Here is a 24014-nt window from a genome sequence, read left to right as displayed (position 1 = left end):
TTCATGTTTCATAATCTTCCCTGGTGTATATATAAAGAGAGTTCTTTGGTGTGCTGGGAGGGGATATTTTTATTGCTGTGGACTAGATCAGACCCCCATTGTTTGATGCTTATGGTGCTCGTGTGACAATAGAGGAAGAAACAAAAACATTTTAGAGAAACTGAAGGTACTAATTTACATTTAGTAGCAGAGAGGGGTCACAGCTGGGTTCAGGAAGCTCACCTGTCAGATTTGTTAAGGGAAATCTCAGTTTCTCTCTTATTTGTGTATTAAGTCCCTGATACAATCTGTATGCCGTGAGAAAGACCCTGTGAGATAGAAGTAATGGTTTAATTGGCCCTTTGAGAAAAACATTAATTAAAAAAAATTAAAGAGCTTTCAAATGTCATTGATAGAAATCTTGCTTCCACAAAAGAGAAAGAATATATATGTAAGACCTTGCAGGAGGTTTTTATTGATCAATTCAATTAAAATAGGCACAGTGGGGAACAAATCTACCAATGAAACTGTGAATAAACCCATTAATCTTTCCTTATGAAATACTTATATCTCTAATTGCCTTACACTTTTTCTACATTAATTTATATAAGGAGGTTAATTAATAAAATTTAAAACATCTGCTGAGTTAATTTTTGAAGTAAGATTTTTCTTCTTCTCTATTAAATGATGTGTCTTTTCAGGCATTATAGATTCTCAGATTTAGAAAATTGGAATGTAGTTGTTAATTTTGGTTCTGTGTCTCTGAGAAATGCATTCAGCAATCCATACAATATTCCTGCATTCTTGTTCCTTTAATTTCACGTAGGCATAAAATACTCCAAAGTGAAACTGGTTGTTGAATGCAAGCACATTCAGCTTTACCTGTAGAAAAGATGAAACAAGTGTTATGATAAAATATCAAGGAAGGCAAATGGGATTTTTATATGGTAGCTTTTATGATCAAGATTTCTATGCAACTTTGGAACCACGACTATATTAGCAGTCTCTTGAGTGTCAATGTAATTGAAATGTCAGCTGTGGATTAATTTTGGTAATAGACTACAGCAATATTACAGGAAATAAAGGACAGTGGTGAAATACCTTCTCCAATAGACTACTCAAAAGAAATTTCATTAAGTGGTGTAGATGAGACGGCTTTTGGATAGGCTATCAGGATTGACAGCTCTATAAAAGTATTCAGAAAGGTGTTATAGGATTAATTTCACTCAAAAAGGTAAATCCTTCTATTTTGATTCAGCCAAATGTTGACAGCCATATAAAATCCATGTTCTTGTATAAAAAGCTGAGTGATGCAGTACAGTAAAATCAAGAGCCTGGTACCTCGTTCTTGTTTTCATTATTATTCCAGGTAAGTAATATTCATTTTTATATTTTAAGGTTAGAAGCTTTTACCTCGTGTTCAAAAAATGCGTCTTCCAGTGTCTTTTCTCCAGTGCCACTCCCTACACCTTCAAATACAGCCTTGTATTCCTAAAAGCATAGACAACCACTTCATGGAAATAAGGTACTTTTGCATTCTGTATAGCACAGACACCTTACATTACTTCATAAATTAATCTATGTTAAGTCATCTTTCTGTATAGAAGATCTCATGTATAGATTACAATTCTACATAAATCAAAAGTTAAAAGCATATAGTCAGCAAAAGAAAGAGAAATCACATTTGTTCTTGTATTTCTTACCATCACTTCCAACAATTTAAAGTAATTTACTGAAGGCACTAAAAGAGACTTATTGTAGAATGACACATGACCTTTCACTCCTTTGGATGGAGAGCACTGAGCTTCTTGTACAAATAGTATCCATCAGAGCCAGAGCTCTAAATGGAGCCAAAATATTGACCTCTGATCCTCACATGGCTGCTCCTTTTATTTCCAGCAGTCAGCTGGATTTGCTTTACCTGCATTAATATTGTATCCAAATCCATCCATCTGATATGTCATCCTGGAATGTCCTGTTCATATATATTTGACTTGATTTCTTAGATATTACATTTCTGTGTCATTTCCTTCTCTTTGTTCTTCCCTTAAAGTAGGAATGTGCTATAGGTCTACTACAATGGTTCCCAAATTCATCTAAATATCCAGTGTTATGAATAATCTTGTTCCATACCCCACTGACATGGTAACTCATGACAAAAATATTCTGATTATGCACAGGAGAAGATGCACAGCTCCAGCTTTGTGGGGGTTTTTTGTGGAAAAAGCATTAGACCAGACAACATTTTGTTTTGTGTACCTACTTAGATGGAGCTTAAATATTATAGATAGAGTACAACAGTTAATTCATAGATCAAGTGTTGCAGATTAACTAATCTTTAAAACAGCACGATATGCATCAATATTAACATCTTCATCTCCTTCTTTTGACTCAATTAGTGATTTAGAGTTAACTTTTCAGAAGGGAATTTTTATAGTATACTGGCAGTAAATCAGGTTTTAACTAATCTGTGACATTAATTGTTTGGTCAGCTCAGTTTAAAATGATGTATGGCTATGCTCCAAAGTCTTGGAGGCAGCAGCAATGAAGTGAAACTCAATTTGGGGCGAGTTAATGGAATAGGAAGACTTTTATTTACTAGGATGTGATTTGGTCTTTCTTAAACATCCTTGTAAGAGGAACTTTGTATTGCACTAAGGTAATAATGTCTTAATCTTATGTCTTCATATCAAAGGTCTTTGATCCCATACGTATTTTTATGGAAACTTTAGTGCCTCTGCTGATTCTTTTCCTCTCTCAAAAATGCTTTTATCTTATGTGTATGCTCAGGCAATGTTAAATATTTGTATTTTGTCTTTTTATTTGAAAAAAATTAGTTTACATACTGCATAGTATTCTGCAACACACTTCACTTGCTCGTAGTCATCTGCATTGGCTAACAGGTGTAAGCCTTCTGGATAAAGTTTCCCACAGGTTGGATACAGCTTCTCTCGGTCATCTTTACTCAGCTCAGTGCCAAATGAATTAATAGTGATGATAAAGGCACGCCTGTCTGCCTCAAACTTAACATGCAAAACAAAGAATAAAGAGGTGTTATTAGACATCTCATTCTAACTTCGGGTGGGGATGTTTTGGGGTTTTTTTGGTAGTTCAACCAATTCAAACTATAGAAATTTAATTTTAAAAAAAAGTGGACTTGAGAGCATTGGAAACATAGCTTATTTTAGAAATTGTAAATTCTTCTTTGCAAATATGTGTTAAATTTTAACTAGAAAGTCAAACAAGGTTTTGCAACCACAGCTTTTATTCTGTGATTTTGTACTAAAAATATAATTTCTGCTGCTTCCTCATTTCCCTGCTTAGCTACCCAGATGTTGACAACAAAAAAACCCTCCTAACACCCTCATGTGTAAGAGTATGAAATAATAATCTTACAAATAATAATAATTAAGAGAAGGACCAAGAATCAATAGTACTGCTCTGGGGTAACTCAAAGGGCTGGTGATAGTAAAGGTTAAATTAATATCCTGAAAAAAATATAGTTTCTCAATGCACATATTTAAAATGATAATTTAATAAAGTGGAAGGGCCATTTACTTGCCAAGTTAAAATGTTTCAAATAACAGTTAATTTTTAATACATAGAATCAAAGGCTATGCTTCTTGTGTCAGGTTTATATGCCTGTAGTATCTGTATTTTTACTGCAGCAGTAGACTGAAAGTCAATCCAATGTCTAGATCTCAGGCCCTCCTTTTGTACAAGGCAAAATTCCACTTACCAATCTTGGAGTGTGAATTAAAAATGGAATAGTAAACAAAAAATAATCTTCTGTCTTAAAATCTAAATTGACTATGGTTTTCTTCCTTTCCTTTATTACTTTCACATTCCTAAAACAGCAGAGCCCTTGCTAATTGCACGGATTATGCCAGAAAATCTTCCAAGTGAAGTATATACAGTATATGCACATTTTAGGCAGCTTACAAAATTTCTTATGCTGTGAATATTTGAGCTATTTTAAGCAGAGAGGTACTCTTTTCTGTTGAATAATAAAGCTGCATTTGCAACACAAATCTACCACTTCAGCCATTAAACATGTATTCACAGATCTACTCCTGTGTACTGGAACACACAATAACAGGAACCAGCCACCCTCTGGCACTGACTTCGAAGAAAGGAAAAGGAGTAAACAATGAAGAAGTAATGAGAAGAAAATAAGTGTGCTTGAAAAGATTTCTAGCTAATGAATAACAGGGCCAAATTTCACTTCCCTTATTAATACAAACAGGCATATTAGACCAACTGAAACTGTGTTAGAAGGACAAATGCTTCCTTTTTTTAACTTGTTAAAGTCATGTAGAATCTAGCTGTTAGATGTGTAATGCTTTGATGGTAAAAAACGTGTTCGAGGCAATTGCAACTAATGATAGCACATTTGGGTTCTGCTTCTGGTGGCTCCCAGTTTAAGAGAATTTACAGGATCATTCCCATCCATACAGACCTAGCAATTAATCAAATTATTGGCACATAAGGTTCTCTATAGAGAGTAAGGCCATGAGGCAGTTATTGGGTGACTTGGACCATCTGATTGCTGCAGGTAGAGGTGGAGTCAGAGGATGACCATTTCCTAAATGCAGAAGTTTCCACACGGGAGACTGCTAGTTCAGAATTTAGCATGGGGCACTGCTAGCAGGCACAGCACTAACTGCAGTGCAGTCCTGCAGCTTCTTGCCAGATTCAGGACTAAACATGAAGTGTGTGTTGTCCACGGTAGAAGAGAGATCATCAGTGCTCTTAATATGGAAGTCTGGCAGCGCGTGTGGTGGTCAAGGAGTTGGGGAGTTAAATACCTCAGCCTCATTCTGATAGGGTCAGGTTGGTAGTCTTACATATAAGATTACAAAATAAATAGCAAGTATTCTTTTGAATAATTCAACTTTGGTTTTTTTGTGAATCTGTCCAGTATCAGTCTGCTCTATGTGTCTCCTCGAATTAATAAAATGTTATAGAAAAGGAAATCTTCTAAAAGTTTATCCTCCTGGCTGATTGACAGTAGATAGGGATTTTAAAGAAGCTTATCATAGGCTAAATTGTTACCACTGGTATAAAGAGAGTTTTACAATGTGCTTAAACTGATGTTAGGAAGTAATCTGCTCTCAGCATGAATTTCTATTTAAAAATGAACTTTCTGAAACATCGGAATCAACTGTGGGAAATGTCTTTATCTCTGCCAGCCAATCTCTTGATTTTTATTTTTAAGAAAAGAAAAGTCAAAATACTTAATTTCTATTCAATTTAACTTGATTAGGAGTATTTTGTTTAGAGCATAAATTGAAACATTGTGACCTGCTTAATTAAAATAGGAAATTGCAATCCCTTTTAGGACATTGTTTTGTAAAATATAATTCAGACCCATTCTTCCTTCAGGGATGAGCTCCCAGGGTTATTATCTCTCTTCTAAATGCAAACTTTCAGTGTGATGTCATCAGAGCTCAGTGAATTTTTTTGGTTTCCAGGGTGTAAAATTGCTTATCCAGAAAAAAAGACTCCTGGAAGCAAGTGGGTGGTCTGGCTCTCAGCCTCTGCAAAGAATTGTGATAGACCATGTGGGAAAAAAAGAAAAGGGGACCTGAATGCTAAAATGAGAACTCAATTTTAGAAATTTCTACATCTTTTATTACAATAACAGAGACAAAAATATCATTCACTAGATGTATGTATGCTTTAGGGGGAAGGACATTAGGAAATTTGTATGTCATGGAAAAAATAAATATTAATCTTCTGTGAGTTGAGACAAAAATCTAACACAGAATGTTGGACTTTTTTATATGACACCAGTTCCCAAGGTCACCCAACTCCAACCACTAATTTTAATAGGACCATAAACAAACATAGTAGTGCCAAGAGCTTAAAGGTTATTGATGAGTAAATAGACAGTAATGCCAGGCTTTAGATGGCCCAAATTCAATAATCAACATTTTTTGTTTTTCTGCATAATGGAGAGAAAGGTTAAAGGTCAACAGTTTGAGATTAGCGAGCCATTTACTCTGTTCTGCTCTCTGTTATAGAAAAATATTAACTGAGACTGGCTCCTCCCTCGTAATGAACTAACTGCTTCTCTAGTCAAAAGGTAAAAGTCATCCTGGAATACACTATTCATTACATCTTAGAAAAACAGGGATATTTAGAGGAAAAGCAAACATTTGACAGATAACTTTGCAAATGGAGGGAGAATGAACAGGGAAAATCAGAGATAATGGTGATAACACTCTGGAGTACTTTAAGGTATAAAGACTGAATTTTTCTTACCTCAAGAATAGGTCTCATTATTTCTGCTGTAGTACCACCTTGTTTTTCACAAAACTTATAAAATGCCTCGAGGTAAGACTACATGAAAGAAGAAGAGAAATATTTTAAATTATGCTTAAGACTTGGACCAGGATTGCAGACAGCCATGAAAGTCATTTTTAAATACTTCCATTAACTTTGATAATTCTACCTATGAATTAAAATTTAAGTATGTGCTTAATTACTTAGCTGAAATGAAAGTTGAAATATTCAAACGCAAATGCTCTGTTATTAGAATTTGAGTTCAAATGTTTTAAAAAATAGTAACAGGACAAATATTATGTTTTACTTTCTCTCTAAAGAAGGAACTTTTTAAGCTCCATTGAGCTTCCACTGCATAACAAGCAGATGGCTGAAGGAAACTCTTCATTTATAGTGTGTGGAGGAGGGGATTTGGGCATATGCCACTGCTGTTGGGCCAGCAGTATGAGGATACACAAACTAATCCCTGCTGCTCTACCCTAAACCCTGGATTAGGACTGAACAGCAGACAAAGCTTCTGTAATACTGGTCTGCAGAGCCCTCTGGTCTATTAAGGATTGTGGCATCTGCACCCATTTCAAAATACCTGTGCAGGAAGGACACTAAATATCTCAAAAATGCTGCTCCCCCTACCTCTCCATACCCCAAAATACTGTCTTAGGGAACATTCATATTAAAATTCATTTGCTACAACTTCACACAATCTTGTTAGGAGCTGTCACTAACTATGCAATTAAGTGAATTTTAAGTAGAGGCATCTCAAGGGGGATCTACTGCATAGACTTATGCATTAGGTTCTGTATAGTGCTATCTGATAGTAGAGCTGCAACAATTGATCACATTGACAGCTGAAGCAAAGGAGAAATTATACATTAATAATTAATTAGTGTTTGCAGAATGGTCCCCCTAATACTCAGATGAGCAAGAAGAAAAAAAAATAGATTTAATAAGTGTTAAGATATGGTCATCCACACAGGATATAAGAATCAAATATGTATGTTACCAAATGAAAAAAGAGTTTACAGTATAGTAGTACCATGAAAGAATTAAAATATATGAAAAATTAAAATATTTGGCCATAAGTGATGTTGTATTAAGTGAGAGAATCAGTAAAAGATTTAAGAATGAAAAATTGTCTTGGGAATTTATAAATATCATTTGTAAGACAAACAGAGGAGTTTTTTTCTTTCTTCCTTTCTCCCTAGTGCAATCAGATCACTGTAAAAAATATTTCCTGCAGTCTGGTGCATTCACTGTGAAAGAAAGATAAAGATTTTGGAGAGAATGTGCCAGGAGGAACCATTAATGGAATGGAGTGTGTATAGCCTTTAAAGAGATCATCTTAAGAGTAGTGACCTGTGTGCTAATATTTGTAAAGTATTTTGAAAATGCAAGGCACATGATAGATGCATATCCTTGCAGCATTTTGCTATAACAGTGATAAAATTATTTTAAAATTAAGACAATTATTCAAAATCCTTAAGTAAAAATTATGTTATCCTGACTCAAAACAATTAGACCCTTTTAAATCACATCTTCCTTATATAAATAAAGAAGGATAAATGTTAGCCAAAAGCCTGTCTAGGCTCACTTAGGAACTGAGAGTTCTGTGGCATTTGGTGGATGACTGAGTTATTCATAAACAAATGGACCTGGATATTAGCCTGACATCTAGATCATTTTCATTAATGAGATATTTAATTAGAATTTGGATGCAGACCTAAAATTTGAAAACTCCCCAAACAGTGGAGTGGAAATGAAAGCAGCTGGGTTTGATTCCTGGACTTGAAATCAACCAGATGACCTCAGACATCTTGCTTTATCTCACCATACTTCTATTTCCCCATCCATAAAACAGGGTTAATGATACTGACCTCCTTTGCTGAGACACTTTGATAAACCCCAAATATTATTATTATGTTGCAAAAACTTGCCTTGTACAGTTTGTTGCGCATTATTTCAATGTTCATTTCATCCAGGTCGTTTTCAGACAGGCAGTCTTGAAAGAAAGCAGCTGAAAGCAGAGTTTATAAGACAGCAGTATAAATCTGCATGCTGATAATATGCATCTCCTGTCTATTGCTCACCCATGTGTGAACAGGGATCCGAGGGTTCTGTTGTACACGAAAGGGTGATATAACAGAGAGAAAGAAAAATCTGCTTGATTTTCTGCTTATGCTCCTATCCCCTCCTTTTTAATGAGAATCTGCAGTGAGGGAAATCAATCAGTGCTGCAAGCAGAGTCCATATCTCCAGAGGGAATCAGATGGAAATGCTAATGAAAGCCCTAATCTTCTCTGAAGTATATAGTTTGGTTATTATGGAGATTTTCTAGTGAGGGACGTGAAAAATAATTTTTGTCTTAAATCATGCAGGTATTCTGCAATTGTTAAGGAGAATCCTCTTTCCTATTTTCCCTTTTATTCTTTGACTATGTAGTGTGGGAAAGGCAACAGGTTGCAACTGATAAAGGGCACATGCTTTGACCTTGACCATCTGTGCTTATGGGTTTTCTGCAGAGCTGACTAAAGACCAAGCCTTTGAGCAGGGAAGCAGAGGATGAATTTCACTTGTGCAGCTGAACGATTTAAAAATACTGTATTCATAACCAACAAAAGTGTGCCAATCTCTCACTGCTCCTGAGCTATCCCTGTGGGGCAGAGCAGTACTCTATGTCAGTGTGATCTCAAGTAGAGGCAATGGAAGATGCTATTTACAGAGGGGATGTGAGCCTGGCCATGTTTTGTGGTCTTATCCCCTCCTACTCATTCAGCAACCAGATTTTGACTGGACAACATCAGAAAATGTTTCCCTGAGAGTTCCCTTCAGTATCTGCTTATAGACCTATTGCCCATAAATTTGTCCCACGGCTTTAAAGAACTGATAAAACTCTCTCCTTTTACAGACTTGTTTAGCAAAAAAACCCGCCAGAAATATACTACCAGCTGGGTGAAATAGTGGTTTAGTTTACCTTTTAAAACTACTTTTCTGCTGGGATTTAATCTGAAGGATTTGATAAGCAGCTGTTGATAACTCACTGTGAACAAACCACTGCCCTCAGGACTCTATAAACCATGTATATATTTCTCATCAGCTTTGTCCACTCCAGACTGCAGTCTGGACTTTTTAGTCTGTCTACAAATGGCAACGCTGTTCATTTTAGCTGCCCACTGTCCCTTCTCTAATTTCACTGTTCAGTGCGCCAGTGCCCAGGTGCTGGTGGGAGTGTGCTGCAGGGTGGCCTCTGTGAGGGAAAGGCAGGATTGCACCGTGCTGGGCACAACCTGCTCCATCTGGGACCTGCCAAAGGGTATAGCCAAGCCCCTCAGTCCAGCAGGTGTATCTGAAGGGGCCCTACCTGAAAACCAAACTGGGACTTTTTACCAGGTCATGTAATGATAGGATAAAGGGTAAGGGCTTTAAACTGAAAGAGGGTAAGTTTAGATTAGATACTAAGAAGAAATTCTTTACTGTGAGGGTGATGAGACATTGGAAGATGTTGCCCAGGGAAGTTGTGGATGTCCCATCCCTGGAATTGTCCAAGGCCAGGTTGGATGGGGCTCTGAGCAACCTGGTCTAGTGGAAGGTGTCCTTGACCATAGCAAGAGGGTTGGAACTAGATGATCTTTTAGCTCACTTCCTACCCAAACCATTTTATGATTCTATGACTCTAAACTCCCCCTGCTCCTTGTGACACACACTGCCTCTCTGGAGGAATGCAGTGTAACCTGCTGTGGCAACGGGGGGCAAAGGAGAGGAGCCTGGCGTGAAGCAGAAGCAAAGGCTGAAGGAAAGGTATTTTCCCCAAGTGCCTAAATGTTTCATTATTTTCTGTTTGTTTGCTTATATCTGGATCAGTAATTAATTATGTCATACATATATTAATCAGTGAGAAATCAAGGTAATTTCCCTCCAAGTTTAGTGTGGTTTGCCCACAACAGTATTTTGTAGGTGATCTCAACCCACAATCTCTTTTTCCTACCTTTTTTCTCCCCCCTCATTGTGCTTAGAGTAGGGGGTCAGCAAGTGGCTGGGTGGGAATTTGTTTTCTGTCTGGGGCCAACCTACCATACTTTCTTGAGAAGCAGAACCCCAAACCTCTAACAGTACTGAAGATGAGGGCACATAATGGTTTCATATATGTTCAGATCCATCCAGTTCCATCTTATCCTCAGTAGCTTGTTAGTTTTGTTTGTGTTGTCTGCTGCACCACACTGAGATGAGTTTCATCTTAATTTCATAATGTGACTTTGCCAGACTTTATCCTGTTTTGCTCTTCAATTTAGTTGTTCAAAATAGCACTTTTCTTTATATTTGAACCATGCCCAAATCTCAAGAGGGCATCTAGGGTTTACCATGATATCTAATATTTATTAGTAGCTGTCTGTTCAATCCTTAGTGAAGATATATTTTTTAACTATAGATGTAGGTGTTGAAATAAAAAACTAAATGTTTTAAATCAGTGACTCCCTTGGATAGAAAAGATATACATTATTCTTCACGAGTAGCATGTTTTCTCTGTGTCTGATAGCTTAGTGGATATAGAAGCTGTTAATAAATGTTGATATAATATGTCCTGAACAGCACTTCAGAAGTGCTTGATCCACAGTTCATGTTTTGTGTAACCAAGACACAGCATATCCAGTGGGAAACATTCTATTCTTAAGAATACAGGATTAGTAATTTTAAGAAGAAAATAAGAAATAATGTAGCGTTTTTACCTAATGGTGTGTCAACCAAAATTGCGTTGAAGAGCTCAGTGGGGTTGGAGGCAATGCTGACTGCTTCCATTTGCTCAAAGCTCCCCAATGGATGGCACTTGGGAACAAGTTCAGCTATGGGTCGCTGATGTAATGTACCAGTTATTAAAAGAATTACATTGTCAATCATATAGCTGTATCTGTATTTGAAAGAAAAAGTAAAAATAAATTATTTGTATAATCAACTTTCAGTTGAAAAAAACAAACCCAAGATTTTTGAAAATTAGCAATAATACTGAAGTAATATTAGAATGTATGTTCATTTTGTATTAATAACTTATTGAAAATCAATGGAAATTCTTAAACAGCAAGTAGATAACACAGCACTAGTTTTAAAGCACATGACTGATTTGGAAAATGGATATTTAAAAAGAAGGTGGTACTGGCATATGACTATAATAAGCGTAACAGCTGAGAGATGTAGATTCACTACAACAAGTGACAATGAGTGGTATTGAAAGCAAATCACCTGAGCTAGCAACTTCTCTAGTTTGGGATTTTCTTATTTCGTGTATACCATCTGGACAGAGAAGTACATGGGAATCTTGGCACTAAAATTGCAGAGCTCATGCAGATGGTCCTATCTTAGGGCTTTCTTCTCACTCAACTTTAAACATCCTCCCATGAGGGAACTAAGAACAGGCTCTTACAGATTTCTTCTCTATTACTAAAATTTTTCTTTCAAGTAGAATTTTTCCATCAGCTTTTTACTAGTTTTACTGTCAAAGAGGCTGATAAGAATTTTGTCAGTGACTTGGAAATAGTACTGGTATGCCAGTCTTCAGCTTCCACTTTTGACTAATAACACAGCTAGAAACATACAGGAAGTAACATGTTCTCACCCAAAATCAGTGAAGAAGGCTTGAGGATCTGGTGATATGTAGTTCAATGATTGTTTTGCAATATCTTTAACAAGTGTATCCATTATTTTAAAAAACAACAGTGTACAAGAATTGTGCATACACATGTATGCACATTCATGTCAACGAGAAAAGAGCTGCCATAACTTTCATGCTTTCATTTTTATTTCCCTGAAATAAAATGTAAATATTGTATGCCTACAGGTTACAGGTGTCCTAGGACAGTCTTTAAGATCCTATTAATATATTAGCCCAAAAGTGGTCAGCTACACATGACCAGAAAAAAAGAAAAAATGGTACTTTCTTTTTTACTGTTATAATAAAAATGTTCCCCAAAAATTAGTTGAACAGTTAATTGTTCTTGTTAAAATATATTAAAAGGATAAGATCAAGGGGGATAAATATTCATGTAAAATATCCTGCTGCTATTTTGCTAATCCATGTTGTTATACTGTTATAAAGCAGATCCCTGTTCTTAAGGCTGTTTAAGCCATTCATTTGCAAGTTTCATCTGTTTATAATGGTATTGAGATCAGAGTTTTCTCTTCATCTGGCATCAAACAGCAGCTGAACTCCCAAAAAAGCTACTTTGGATTTAAGTATCTTGCAATATGTCACATAAAGTTTTCCTGGTTTTTATTTATTTTGTTCAAATAGTACAAAACGTATGGTAGGTGTAGGATGTGTTGTCTTTCCCCCTTTTAGAAAAGGCCTACAACTTGCCACATGCCTAAGAATTAAGTCACTTCCCTGTACATCATGAAATTGTTAATCTTGCATGAATCACCCCCTGCCAAAGTCAGTTTTGCAAGTTCTCCGACTTCAATAGTGTTTGAAAATTTTAACTATTTTTCTCAATCTCTACCACTTCTGCCATTGTTCACATAAAATAATCTGCTTCTGTTCTTTAAAATAATTAGTTGCAAAGACAGCAGCTCTTCATATACACATACAGTTTCAGAACTTATGTTAGCAAATAAAGTACGCAAATGTAGCAATATCAAAGTAATTTGGCTGGTTTTGAAACTTAATAGAAATTTCAATATGTTGCATTTACACTATTTTAACTGCTTTTCTTACCAGTGTGTGGTAAGCTGAGTGGTAATATTACTTACGTGATAAAATTCAGAAAAGTGGCAAGTGGTTCAAAAGCATGGTTTCTAAAGTAATGAAATTCTGTGAGTAGTTTCTCTTTCAGTTTATCATCGATGGTGGAAATAGTGAGAGGACCAGTTTCATTAGCCAAGAAGTTGCCATAGTCTGTAGTCTGTAGATGTAACTTCAGATCTGGAGTTAAATTCAGAAAAGATTATGAGATTACACTGTCATACTGTCTGCAAACCAAATTTAAAAAAAAAAAAGGAGTTAATTTCTAATATCTTTTTATATTAAGCGACTGATCATACTCTATTGAAAAGTTTTTTGCATAGGTCTAATATAGTGTAAATGCAAAATTAATGCAAATTTATACTGCCTTCTACCAGTAAGACTTACTGCATGCTGTAGGAAAGAACAAATAATTTATGTCTTTGTCAGAATTTTCACCAGAAGATTTCATTTTCAGCCATACCATAGAGAGTGTTACTTAACACTATCTCTAGTCCCTTCCCCATCAGGTTTGTTCAATGTTTCAATTTCACTGTTTTGCACCACTATAATATGTCAGTTCTTTGGTCTGCTGCACGCCTATGGACTGGTTTGCATCAATAGGAATCATCCTTTACCGTTGTTGATATCTTAAATATTTGTATGAAACATTTAAATCTCAGATAAGATTATAATCTTCTGTTATCAGGCTGCCTGAAGAAGAGAAAACATCTTGCCTGGCTCACATTCTGGACTCCAAATGGATTCGAGTTACTCTCTCTTAGCAGTTCTGGTTTGACTTTCTCTGATTTATGGTTGCTACTAGCAAATCCTAAGAAGCTCTTCCAGAAACTTGGGTCATTGTGACATTTTCTGTTTGAGCTCTCAACCCTAGTGAAAATGAGTTGTTTAGACCACAAAGTTAAAAGAAACTTTCATTATATCAAAGAATTGATATGACAAATTTTCTCTGCAAGCGATATTTTAGCATGAATCAAAAGCAAGCATTTGAATCAGTTCTTGCTGTTCAAAGCAGTTTAATGTTTTCATTTAGGAAAGCTCCTGCTGCAATGCATAATTATGTTCAAATGCTATATTAAAACTATTGTAAATTAAAGATTGGGATACTGTTACATGATTTGAGCATTCATAATAATTAGATTTCTATATGAAATCTGAAGTGATAGTTAGGGAAAAGGACAGCAACACTCCCACTGATGGAAATAAGGGTGTACCTGTAAGGAAGTTGATTTGCAGTTAGCAAGCTAAGCATTTATCACTACAGTAGCTACTTTTGCCTATTTCCCCATGTGTTTACTTTCTCAGTATGCAATAAGGTTGCCTACACTGAGACTTAAAGCAAAAGAATTAGTACATTGTGAATTCCAACTCCTACATTTAGCAATGTAGCTTACTGAGATAAACTTCAGAGTTTTCTGTGCAAGTTGGCTGCCACTCAAGGTTGCTCAGAGTCCTGTCCAAACTGGCCATGAATGTTTCCAACCTCTCTGGGCAACATCTTCCAGTGTTTCACTACTGTCCTTTTAAAAAAATTCCTCCTTATAGTTAGTCTGAATCTATTCTCTTTTAGTTTCAAACCATTACCCCTTGTCCTATTGCTATAGGCCCTATTAAAAGTTAGTCTCTTTCTTATAAGACCCGCTTAGGTAGTAGAAGTTGGCAACAAAGTCTTCCCAGAACCTTGTCCAGGCTCAACAGCCCCAACTCTCTCAGCTTTTCCTCATAGGAGAGATGCTCCAGCCCTCTAATCATCTTTGTGGCCCTACTGTGGACTTGCTCCAACACATCCATGTCCTTCCCACATTGGGGACCCCAGTGCTGGACACAGTGCTCCAGGTGGAGCCTCATGAGGGCAGAGTAGAGGGGGAGAAACATTTCCCTCCCTTGCTTGAGATGCAGTCTAGGATAGGGTTGGTTTTCTGGGCTGCAAGCACACATTGTCAGCTCATGTCTGACTTCTCATCCAAGAGTATTAGACATCCAAGTCCTTCTCCACAGGTCTGCTCTCAATTCCTTCCTGCCCCAGCCTGTGTTGATAGCAAGGATTGCCCAGCCCAGCTGCAGGACCTTACACTTGGCCTTGAGGAACCTCATGATATGCCCATGGGCCTTCTTCAGCTTTGCTAGGTCCTTCTAAATGACATCCTGTCCCTCAGTAGTGTCAACTGTACCACTCAGCTTGGTGTCACCTTCAAATTTGTTGATGGTGCACTTGATCCCACTGTCAGTGTCATTGATGAAGGTATTAAACACTACTGGTCCCAATAAAGACCCTTCAAGGGCACCACTCGTCGCCAAGTTCCATCTGAGCTTTGCAGCATTGCCCGCTACCCTCTGGATTCAACCACTCAGCCAGTTCCTTATACACCAAATAGTCTATTCACCAAATCCATATCAAATCACATCAACCCACTCTTAGAAAAAGTCATAGCTTCAATACAGGCTTCCATGTAGGAAGAAGAGAAAGAGAATCCAAATATGAAAACCAGAAACACAACTGAAGAAAGAAGGAAAGGTCAGTAAGATTAAGAAATAAATAAAAATGCAGTTATACCCCGAAATTTGTCTACATATGTAAGACCAAGTTTTTTAAAAATCACTAATATTTTGATTTCACATCTACATTTCCTGTGAAAACTGTTTATTTTTACTTTTCTCTTTTTTGTTGCAAAGAATATAAAAATACTTGGCATATGGTGAGATTAGGTAAGACTACTTTATTAGATGCAAAGCTGAATTCCAACTTTTCTCAATTCCTTTTCAGATGAACCACAGATATCTACCTTTAGTCACACTCTGTAAATGCCTTTCCAACACAGTCGTTTTCAGGGGTTAACTACCTAAAGCAGACTGTAAAACCCAAGTATCAGCCCCAAGTGTTGATCATTCTGAAGTGTGCTTAATATCATAAGATGAACAGAAACAAAAAAAGGCTGATCGAGAGTCATTTCACAAGATTTTGTCCCTCAGTTCTCTGATTGACTGAGTGGCTTCATAATCCATGGCTTAATATAAGGCATAACAAATATTAGCTGTAAGGCATTAGTCTTACCCCTCTCCAAAAATCTATGGAGGAAATGTTATACCCAGGAATATTTGGTTTATAACCCTGTCAGTTCCACAGTCTGCTTTACAGATGTTTTTCTTTAACTGAATTGATAAATGCCAGCGTGCATACTATATGTAAGAAAAAATATTCAACCCTGTCTCATGATCTTGGCCAAAACAGTCATCCACAAGCCCCAATACCATATAATATCAATCAGGAATATCATAATCAGGGTTCACATCAAGACAGAGTTCAGTGCAGCTCAGAGACTGAACTGGTGGTCCTAAATATAGTCCTTTCTTTGCTGTTGGCATAAAAATAAGACCTGGGAACTATCACAGTCAGACACTCGCACTCGTGACATGACCTGGTGACTCAGCAGGAGTAAGTGTTTGAGCATTACAGGGGCCTCAGATATTCCTGCTCACCAAAACTTTGTATTGATGGTAGCTTCCCCTTTTTTCAGGGTCTCTTGGAGACCTACACAAGACTTTAGGCTTTGTCCTAAAGGTCCCTGGGAAAGAAAATTCCTGTATTTCAGCTGTCATCCATCTATTTTGATTGTCATCCATCTGCATTGTACATTTCCTCATAAAATTACATGCAGGAAAAAAACTTATAGGAAAATAATCCTATAAATAATCACATGAGTTTACTCACAATTGAACGGCAAACAAACACAATTAACTAAAATATGACTAAAAGGAATCAATGCACAGAGGGAGATTAGTTTAAGATGAATGCAGTTAAGACAGGAATGATCCTGATCAGAAAGAGTATTGTGAGAAACTGAGCAAAGTCTTAACTGGTCTCTTGGTATCAAGTTCATGGTAGCTTGTCTGACTTGTCACTTTGATAGCCAAATAGCCAACTAGCTGCAGGTTTTTTCTGTTAACACTAATTTTTCAGCCACCACGTGCTGGCAGGCCCTGGCTCTGGCAAGTTAAGTAAACTTTTTTCAGGGATTTTGCTGGGAGCAGAGTGGTGATACATGTCCTTCTGTGACCTAGCATCCTTTATACCAAGCAGAAGTCTTTCCATCACACAAAAAAAGCAATAGAAGAACAAAATACTGCATTTAAACACCTCCACACCCCCACACCCCCATATTCTCCTTCAAAAACTGTCAGCAAGGCTGCTCTGGGAACCTCATTCACTTGAAACAGATGATGCCATGGGCCCAAACTAGTATCATGCAGCCCACAAAGTAGCTCCATGGAAATTCTAGTAGTTCAACCAAGCCCAAAAGGATATCTAAATATAGCTGAAGGCCTTTCCTCCTGTCTGCATGGCCCTGAATTTAGAAGACACAATACTATCATTAGTCTGTAAGCAGCCTTCTTTTTTAATTTCTCTCTCACTGTTACACTTGTTCTGTGATTATCAAGCAGATGTAAAACACTAATCTGCAGTTTTTCTTGTGGTTCTTCTGTAGAGACATGATGGTTTCCTCTCTAGAGATACCAAAACCACTGTGAAATTAAAAGATCTTTTTGTATCTATTTATGGGTTTCTTTGAGTGGTTTTGATTTTTGTTTTCTGCTTGTTTGTTTTAGCACATTTATAGTGTTTTTAACTTAGGTCATTTTTTGTGGTGTGGTGCTAAGCCACAGAATGCAGAATAGGGTAAATTTGTTACCTTTTAATGTGAAGACATGAACTGATGGCACTACTGGACACACAGCATTGTACCACAGCACAAATCCACTTGCTGAATCTTTCAAATTGAAACAAAAGACAACTTATGAAATTTACTTTAAAGGTAGGGGTCTGTGGTTTTGGTGCACTGTGCACTCATGGTGCAAGTTTAATATTACAGCATCCCACATGTGCAGAGAGATGTGTGCTTAGCAGCATATAGAAATCCAATATGTCTCATATATTCATTATAAATAATACATTTGGTAGGTAAATGGTGGGAATCTGTTAGCTGTAGAGCTGTTAGCTCTATAACAAGTAGAAAAATGTCACAATGGTGAAAGAGATGTAGCTGAATAGAGAAAAGGGGGAAGTGATAGTGGGTAGTAGAGATGTGCTTGTAGGAGGGTTGATGAAGGCTGCTGCTTCTATTGATGAAATAATTTGCATTCTAAAATTGAATGAACACTGGAAAAAAATTTCAAAAATAAAAGTTATTGTTCTTCCTATTATAAATTTTAATTAGAAATGGTTTTTATCTCTGTATTGTTACCTGTCCATCTGCTGCATGCTCTTAAAAATATTGAAAGTTTATATATCTCAGAAATATTTGAGAACTACTTCATGGTGGTACATAAATGTCTTGTAGCATGACATAAAATTTAGGGGTTTTTTAACTATTAAACTTAACATGAGCAAGTATGCTTTTGAGACGTGTGCAAATAATCCCTTCTGCTTATATGTCTTTAAGTCTGTATATTTTCTTCTTATTCAGAAGTAAACAGGTTTTTTTTTCCTTCGTGGAGCTTTGGATGACATCATTTATTGAGCTCATCTGCAGGGAGAAGTGAAGTGACAACACAGTTTAATTATTCTACCATTCTGTCCTTTGTGTCTTTTATAGATGTTTGAAGCTGTTACCTTTTTCTGAAGTCTGCATACTTGTGCAGCAAGGCTTTTTCACTTAAACAATTAATAACAATATCAAGAGTTTCTGTAGAGTCTTTAAATTGCATAGATCACAACTGCTGGAACAAGTAGGGTACAGAAACACTTGATTTTGTCCACCTGACATAAGGAATAGATTTCAGTTCTCAGAGTGATTGTGTACATATGTTCTGTGTGTCTAAAGTGCCACTGTATTAAATGGAGAGCTGATAGAGCTCTCCAGCTTATCAGCAGAAGTAGATACATACACTTGGCCAGATGAACAGTGTCTAGATTCTATTAACTGTATTGATAATCTCTTCTTTAACTACAAGGGGAACTTTATCCTGCAGACAGGTAAATATCTACCTGCATTTCTTGAAATTTAGTTGTTTTAATCTGTGAGATGAATGGCAAACAATCTTCCCAGGCTTATATTATTATTTATATTAATAGTTTAGTCAGCCTCAAAATTCTATTGGATACAAGAATCATCATTCTTCTCTTTTTCTTACCCCAAACCCGTTACTGCATGCAAAAATCAACCAAAGCTTAACATAGAGTGAGCTTATTCATTCTCCTTCTTCCTTTTCCAAATTGATCTAATAGACTGCATGTTATACAAACTGAGTGTACAATTATAGCTTTCATTTTGCAGTCAGGGAAATGAACTTTATGTTCCTTTAGAAAGGTGATTTCTTTCTCTTGTATTTTTTTCCTGCCAAGTGTCTAAAGGTACGTCATATGATTCTTTGGTACAAGTCTGTCTTCATCAGGCTGTGACCAGTCTTGGCCATGGAAAGCTGTTTTGGAAACTACTATGTGCTCTCTTTATTACTGTGGCAAAGTCACCTTGAAAAGAGCTTTTTTTTTTCCTCTATTTCCTAAGTTTTATCTTTGTGGAGTCTAGTTTTCTATTCCTGGTAAGTCAAATTCCACTGCCCTAAAATTCATGACGTAATAAATTACTACAATTTTGTATTTTATAGAGAAACTCAGAGCCAAATGGTAAGCTTTTAATAAGATTTTGGAAACTATTTTATCCAGCTGAAATGGTATGAAACTTCTATACCTGAAGTGTTCTATAGCATGGTTAAAACCTGTGAGAAGGTTGCCAATCTCCATAAGAGCTCTGTGGATGAGATTTCTAAACCTTATCAGTAAACCAGAAAGTCCCATCATCTGTATTTCTTTGCAAATCACAGCCTGTACACAAATCACAATCTATGGAAAGCTAGTAACTGAAATCTGAGAACAGTTCTTCAAATGACACCAAGGTTATCTCTGGGGTTTAAGATAAGCTCTTGACACTTCAGCCTTTTACCTTCCCTTCTTCAAAGACCTAAGCAAGAGTATTTCCTCCTAAAAAAATAAACCAGCAGACTTACCTTCTAGTGTCTCACACTGTGCTAAATTGACATAGTCCGCACTGGTCAAGATCCCAGCTTTGAACCCTCGGACCAGACCCTCCAAGTAGCCATGGTCCACATTGAAGTAAAACTCTGAGTATCCTGGCATCGAGAAAAAGATATTTAATCTCTCTTCTGGGTGCTTGATGGCACCAAATATCTGCCACCAACTATTTTTCTCCTCTTCAGAAGGAGTGACAAATAGTCACGGAATTCCTGCCAGCCTATGATTGTGTTTTACCAACTGGTTTCTTCCTGTTTATTGTTCCTACTGTAGTTCCAGTATAGTTCATGCTTACACAACAGACAGCCAGTAAATCCAACTCCCTCCTGTCAAAGCCAGAAAATAAACCTGTTATTGTTGACAGAGAAGCCAAAAGGGAAGTACAGGTTTTAACCCCTGCTAGAAGGATGCTCTGCACTGCTTGGAGAATGAGAAAGCACATTACAAAGCTTGAATAAAACTTTCACATTTCTTAACTGTATTATAAACAGGAAGTTATCTGAGAATGGCTATAGAGAAAATATTTCTGCAGTAAAATAGTGGGCTGTGGCAGAACATAGCCTATGCAAGGAGCTTAGATTATTTGGTAGTGTCTCTGTATTACCTTCTTTTTTTAACACTTTTGCTTGCTGGAAATTTTGTGCTGCTCATCTCCATCAATATGTATGTGAATTATAAGAACCATCTAATAATTACTGTGAACATTAGATAATGTGCAAAGGTGCAGGGTTTTTTAAGGGTTTGACTTTGATTGTCCTTGAAAGTCAGCGTCCAGAACTTGCCTAAAAACCATAGTTTGTCCTAGTCTGCCATCCACACCTAAACACATACACTCATTTTCAGAGCTTTGAACATGTTTGGTGTATTGTGTTGGCTGAAGACAATAGAGAAGCACCATGGCTTCTCTATTGACCCTTTTGCTGAGATGTGGCTGCAGTGAGTTGTGAGTTGGCAGCTAGTGGGACAAGGCTGTGACTGTGAGACCTTCTCCCCTGTCCTGGGAGGGGAGAGACTGATGAGACCTTGGTACTCACCAGATGATTCCTGTCTATACCATGCTGCTCCTGGCACAGCCAGACTTTAAAGGCTACACAATGAGGCACAGGATGCCTGTATATTTGCTGCCAGAGCAGCCACCCCCTACCTCCTCTAGGAAGGTCACTAACTGGCTGCTTTCTTGGCTGGCTGGCCTGGAGCCTGCAATGGGCAGGAAGTGGCCCCAAGCCATCAGGTAGCCAGGCTGAACCAGGGAAGTATGTTACTGCATCTTGAGGGTCAAATTAGGATTGTCTCAGGCTGGATATTACCCCACCTCTAACCCATGGCAGGGGAAATAATGGCTGCATTCAGAAATTTAAAAAAATCACATGCTCAGATATGCAAACTACAATTAGTTGGGAGTTCAATGGGGCCAAGAGTCCTGAAGTTTGCTCCTTGTACATTGGGTTTACAGTTTTAAGTCAGTCAGTTCTTAGCACTGCCGAGTTAACCCAGCTAAAGAAGAATGAGACCTATTGAATGATTAGGCCTATCAGACAATAGAAACAAAGCATCTCCCTCCCCCACACAAACAATTTGGTTTTGTCTCACAAGTCTGCACACCAGCAGTGCTCAGAACCTCCTCATGCAAGAAGTTTTCAGGAGAATTTTGTTATGATGTTGCAAAAGTCAGGGAGATCTTTCAGGACATGCAACCACCATCAGTGCTTCCTTATCGACACATGAAGATAACCACATTTTAACTTAAACCTGCATTTTGATGTGTTCATCCTCTTTGTTCCAGTGTGTTTCACTCAACAGCCTCTGGTTTTCGCCTTTCCAAAGAAAAGCAACGGGGAGAGGTAATAATAATTGTTGTGTACACTAAAAGCAGCGTGTAGGTTTAAACTCCAAAGTGTGTGTTGCATAAACAAGTAACGTCTCCCAGCAGCTGAGTTCAGGCTCCCCTAGCTGCAATCCCAGCGTATCAGAACGTGGCACATGTCCAGCTGGTGGCAGTCCAAGGTTATGCTGCCCATGAGCTTCCAAAGCTTCAGACAGCAGTGCCAGTGCAGAAGTAGTTTTGCAATAGATCCTAAATTTAGTAAGGTCATGTGAATACAGCCTGGCAGGTGTAAATACCACAACTGGTGATCCTCCAGTGGGAAAGCACCACCACAGATCCATAAATATTGATGGTGCCATCACTTGAAGTATAATCACTCAGCAAAGTTTTTTAATGAAAGCAGTGTAATTTTAAATGATTTTGGGAAATTGGAAAATCAGGATAAAGTCTTGAGTGATTTTATCTACTAAGGTGTAAGGTAATTTGATCCAGACTGAGACTGCATTTGGCAACATTAGAAAATCCTCAGTTCTCTGATTTTTGTTGAAAGAAAAATTGAGGAAAAGAGGCAGCTTTAGCAGCAATTTAAACATGATGCATATAGTTAGGTAAGGGACTAAAATTTTATATAGAAATATATATATTCAATATCTACTGTTGCATTCTATCAATATAATGTTATTTCTCATAATGACTGGCTATGGTTTCTTTCACATTTGTACTGGGCATGGTTTTATTAAATATTTTTGGGTTTTATATTAATGAATTTATTCATATAGAGCTGTGAATTTGCTTTAACAAATTACCATGTGAGAAAATACGGTACTCTCACCTGTTATGTTTGTGGAGTGCAAAGGTTGAGATATTTTTAAAAGAATGTTTTAGCAGTGAGCTAAACAAATATTGATAGTGTGCTTGGGAGGAGAAGTTATTTCAGGTTAAACAGCATTAACAACACAAAACTCTTCAGATCTAAGCACAGAATTTAACCTTTGATACTGCAAGTTTTCAAGAGACTTTGAACCAAAAGGCATATATTATTTAACCACAAGAGGTCATTGTAACACTGTTCTAAGCTAACTTACTCCAGTTTTTTTCACCTCTACTGAGAGAAACTGTGGGAGAAACTTTGAAAGAAACATGAAAAAACAAGTATAATTTTTTGAATTTGTGTTCAACTAATCTAAAATTAACAATAAATCTGACATATTTATTGTCGGGTATTGTCGGATAAACAAAATACTTCCGTGTTACTAATGCTTTCCTATATCCACAGATTTTTCTCTGAACTTCCTCTATTTTTTTCCTTTTCTTAACACAGTTGACAGCTCTTAGCCACGAGGTTAGTACTGAAGAACAAATGACAAAGAATCAGCAGAAGAGTGATTAAGTGGTGTTGTATCTTAGGCATGTTGACTAAATCACATGAATTCAAGGTTACTCCTTTTTTCATAAGTATGTCAAGATGCTATTTTTTTCTTCTTGGAATCTCATTTAGAAGTCTATTTATATCAGCCTCAGGCAGGCAGATCTCTGCTTAAATTTTGCTTTTGCTTATGCAGAAACAAAATTCACTCAAGTCTTGCCTATGCAATTGTTTACAAGATAATTAGCATTATGAATGACAGATTCACTCTTACCAGTATACAGTGCTGCTTCAATGTATGGGTGAAACAGATTCCTTCATTTGTGTGTTTATTGACACTTTTCATTTGGCTGTGGGAGATTTTTTGACCTAACTTCTTATCCTGTCACTGGAAAATGTTTCTCCCTTACTTGTAAATCAGAAGTGATTTTAAAAACAAAACCTGTTTTTCAAGATGTTGCACCTCCCCCTCCCCCCAAAAATAAGATAATCTTTTTCTGATTGTGTAAGTAAAACTTAGAAGATGTGCACTACTTGGATTAAAACTGTTTTCTGGCACATCTTAATAGTATCTGAATAGATTTAGACACTTTTGGAAGGCAGTGTTTCTAGTGGGTTTTTTTGTTGCATATGTGTGTGCTAGCATGGAAAGGCAATTACTTCCAAACTCCTTAACCTTTGTAAATTCTGTAATGCTCTGTTGTACATTTCTGATGAGTGTGACCCATTTCTAAAAATCTTTCCAAAATGTGATCTGTTGAATTACCTTATTTTCTTAAATAATAATAACAGGACAATTCTA

At 36.9% G+C, this 24014-nt stretch overlaps 1 protein-coding gene across 1 annotated transcript; it reads right to left on the bottom strand.

The window, feature by feature from the left end:
* Positions 1 to 431: 431 nt before the first annotated feature.
* Positions 432 to 20309, bottom strand: ATP6V0D2 (ATPase H+ transporting V0 subunit d2). Its single transcript, XM_085053131.1, has 8 exons — positions 19997 to 20309; positions 13003 to 13174; positions 10989 to 11167; positions 8202 to 8281; positions 6247 to 6324; positions 2826 to 3002; positions 1393 to 1470; positions 432 to 861 (listed from the first exon to the last, which is right to left on the bottom strand). The coding sequence occupies exons 1-8, from the start codon at positions 20124 to 20126 to the stop codon at positions 700 to 702; spliced, it is 1056 nt and encodes a 351-aa protein (XP_084909257.1). The 5' UTR covers positions 20127 to 20309; the 3' UTR covers positions 432 to 699.
* Between the last annotated feature and the right edge of the window lie 3705 nt (positions 20310 to 24014).

Source organism: Lichenostomus cassidix, chromosome 2, assembly GCF_008360975.1.
Source record: "Lichenostomus cassidix isolate B80296 chromosome 2, HeHo_3.0, whole genome shotgun sequence".
Classification (NCBI taxonomy): Eukaryota; Metazoa; Chordata; class Aves; order Passeriformes; family Meliphagidae; genus Lichenostomus; species Lichenostomus cassidix.
This window is presented reverse-complemented; position numbering and strand designations above follow the sequence as displayed.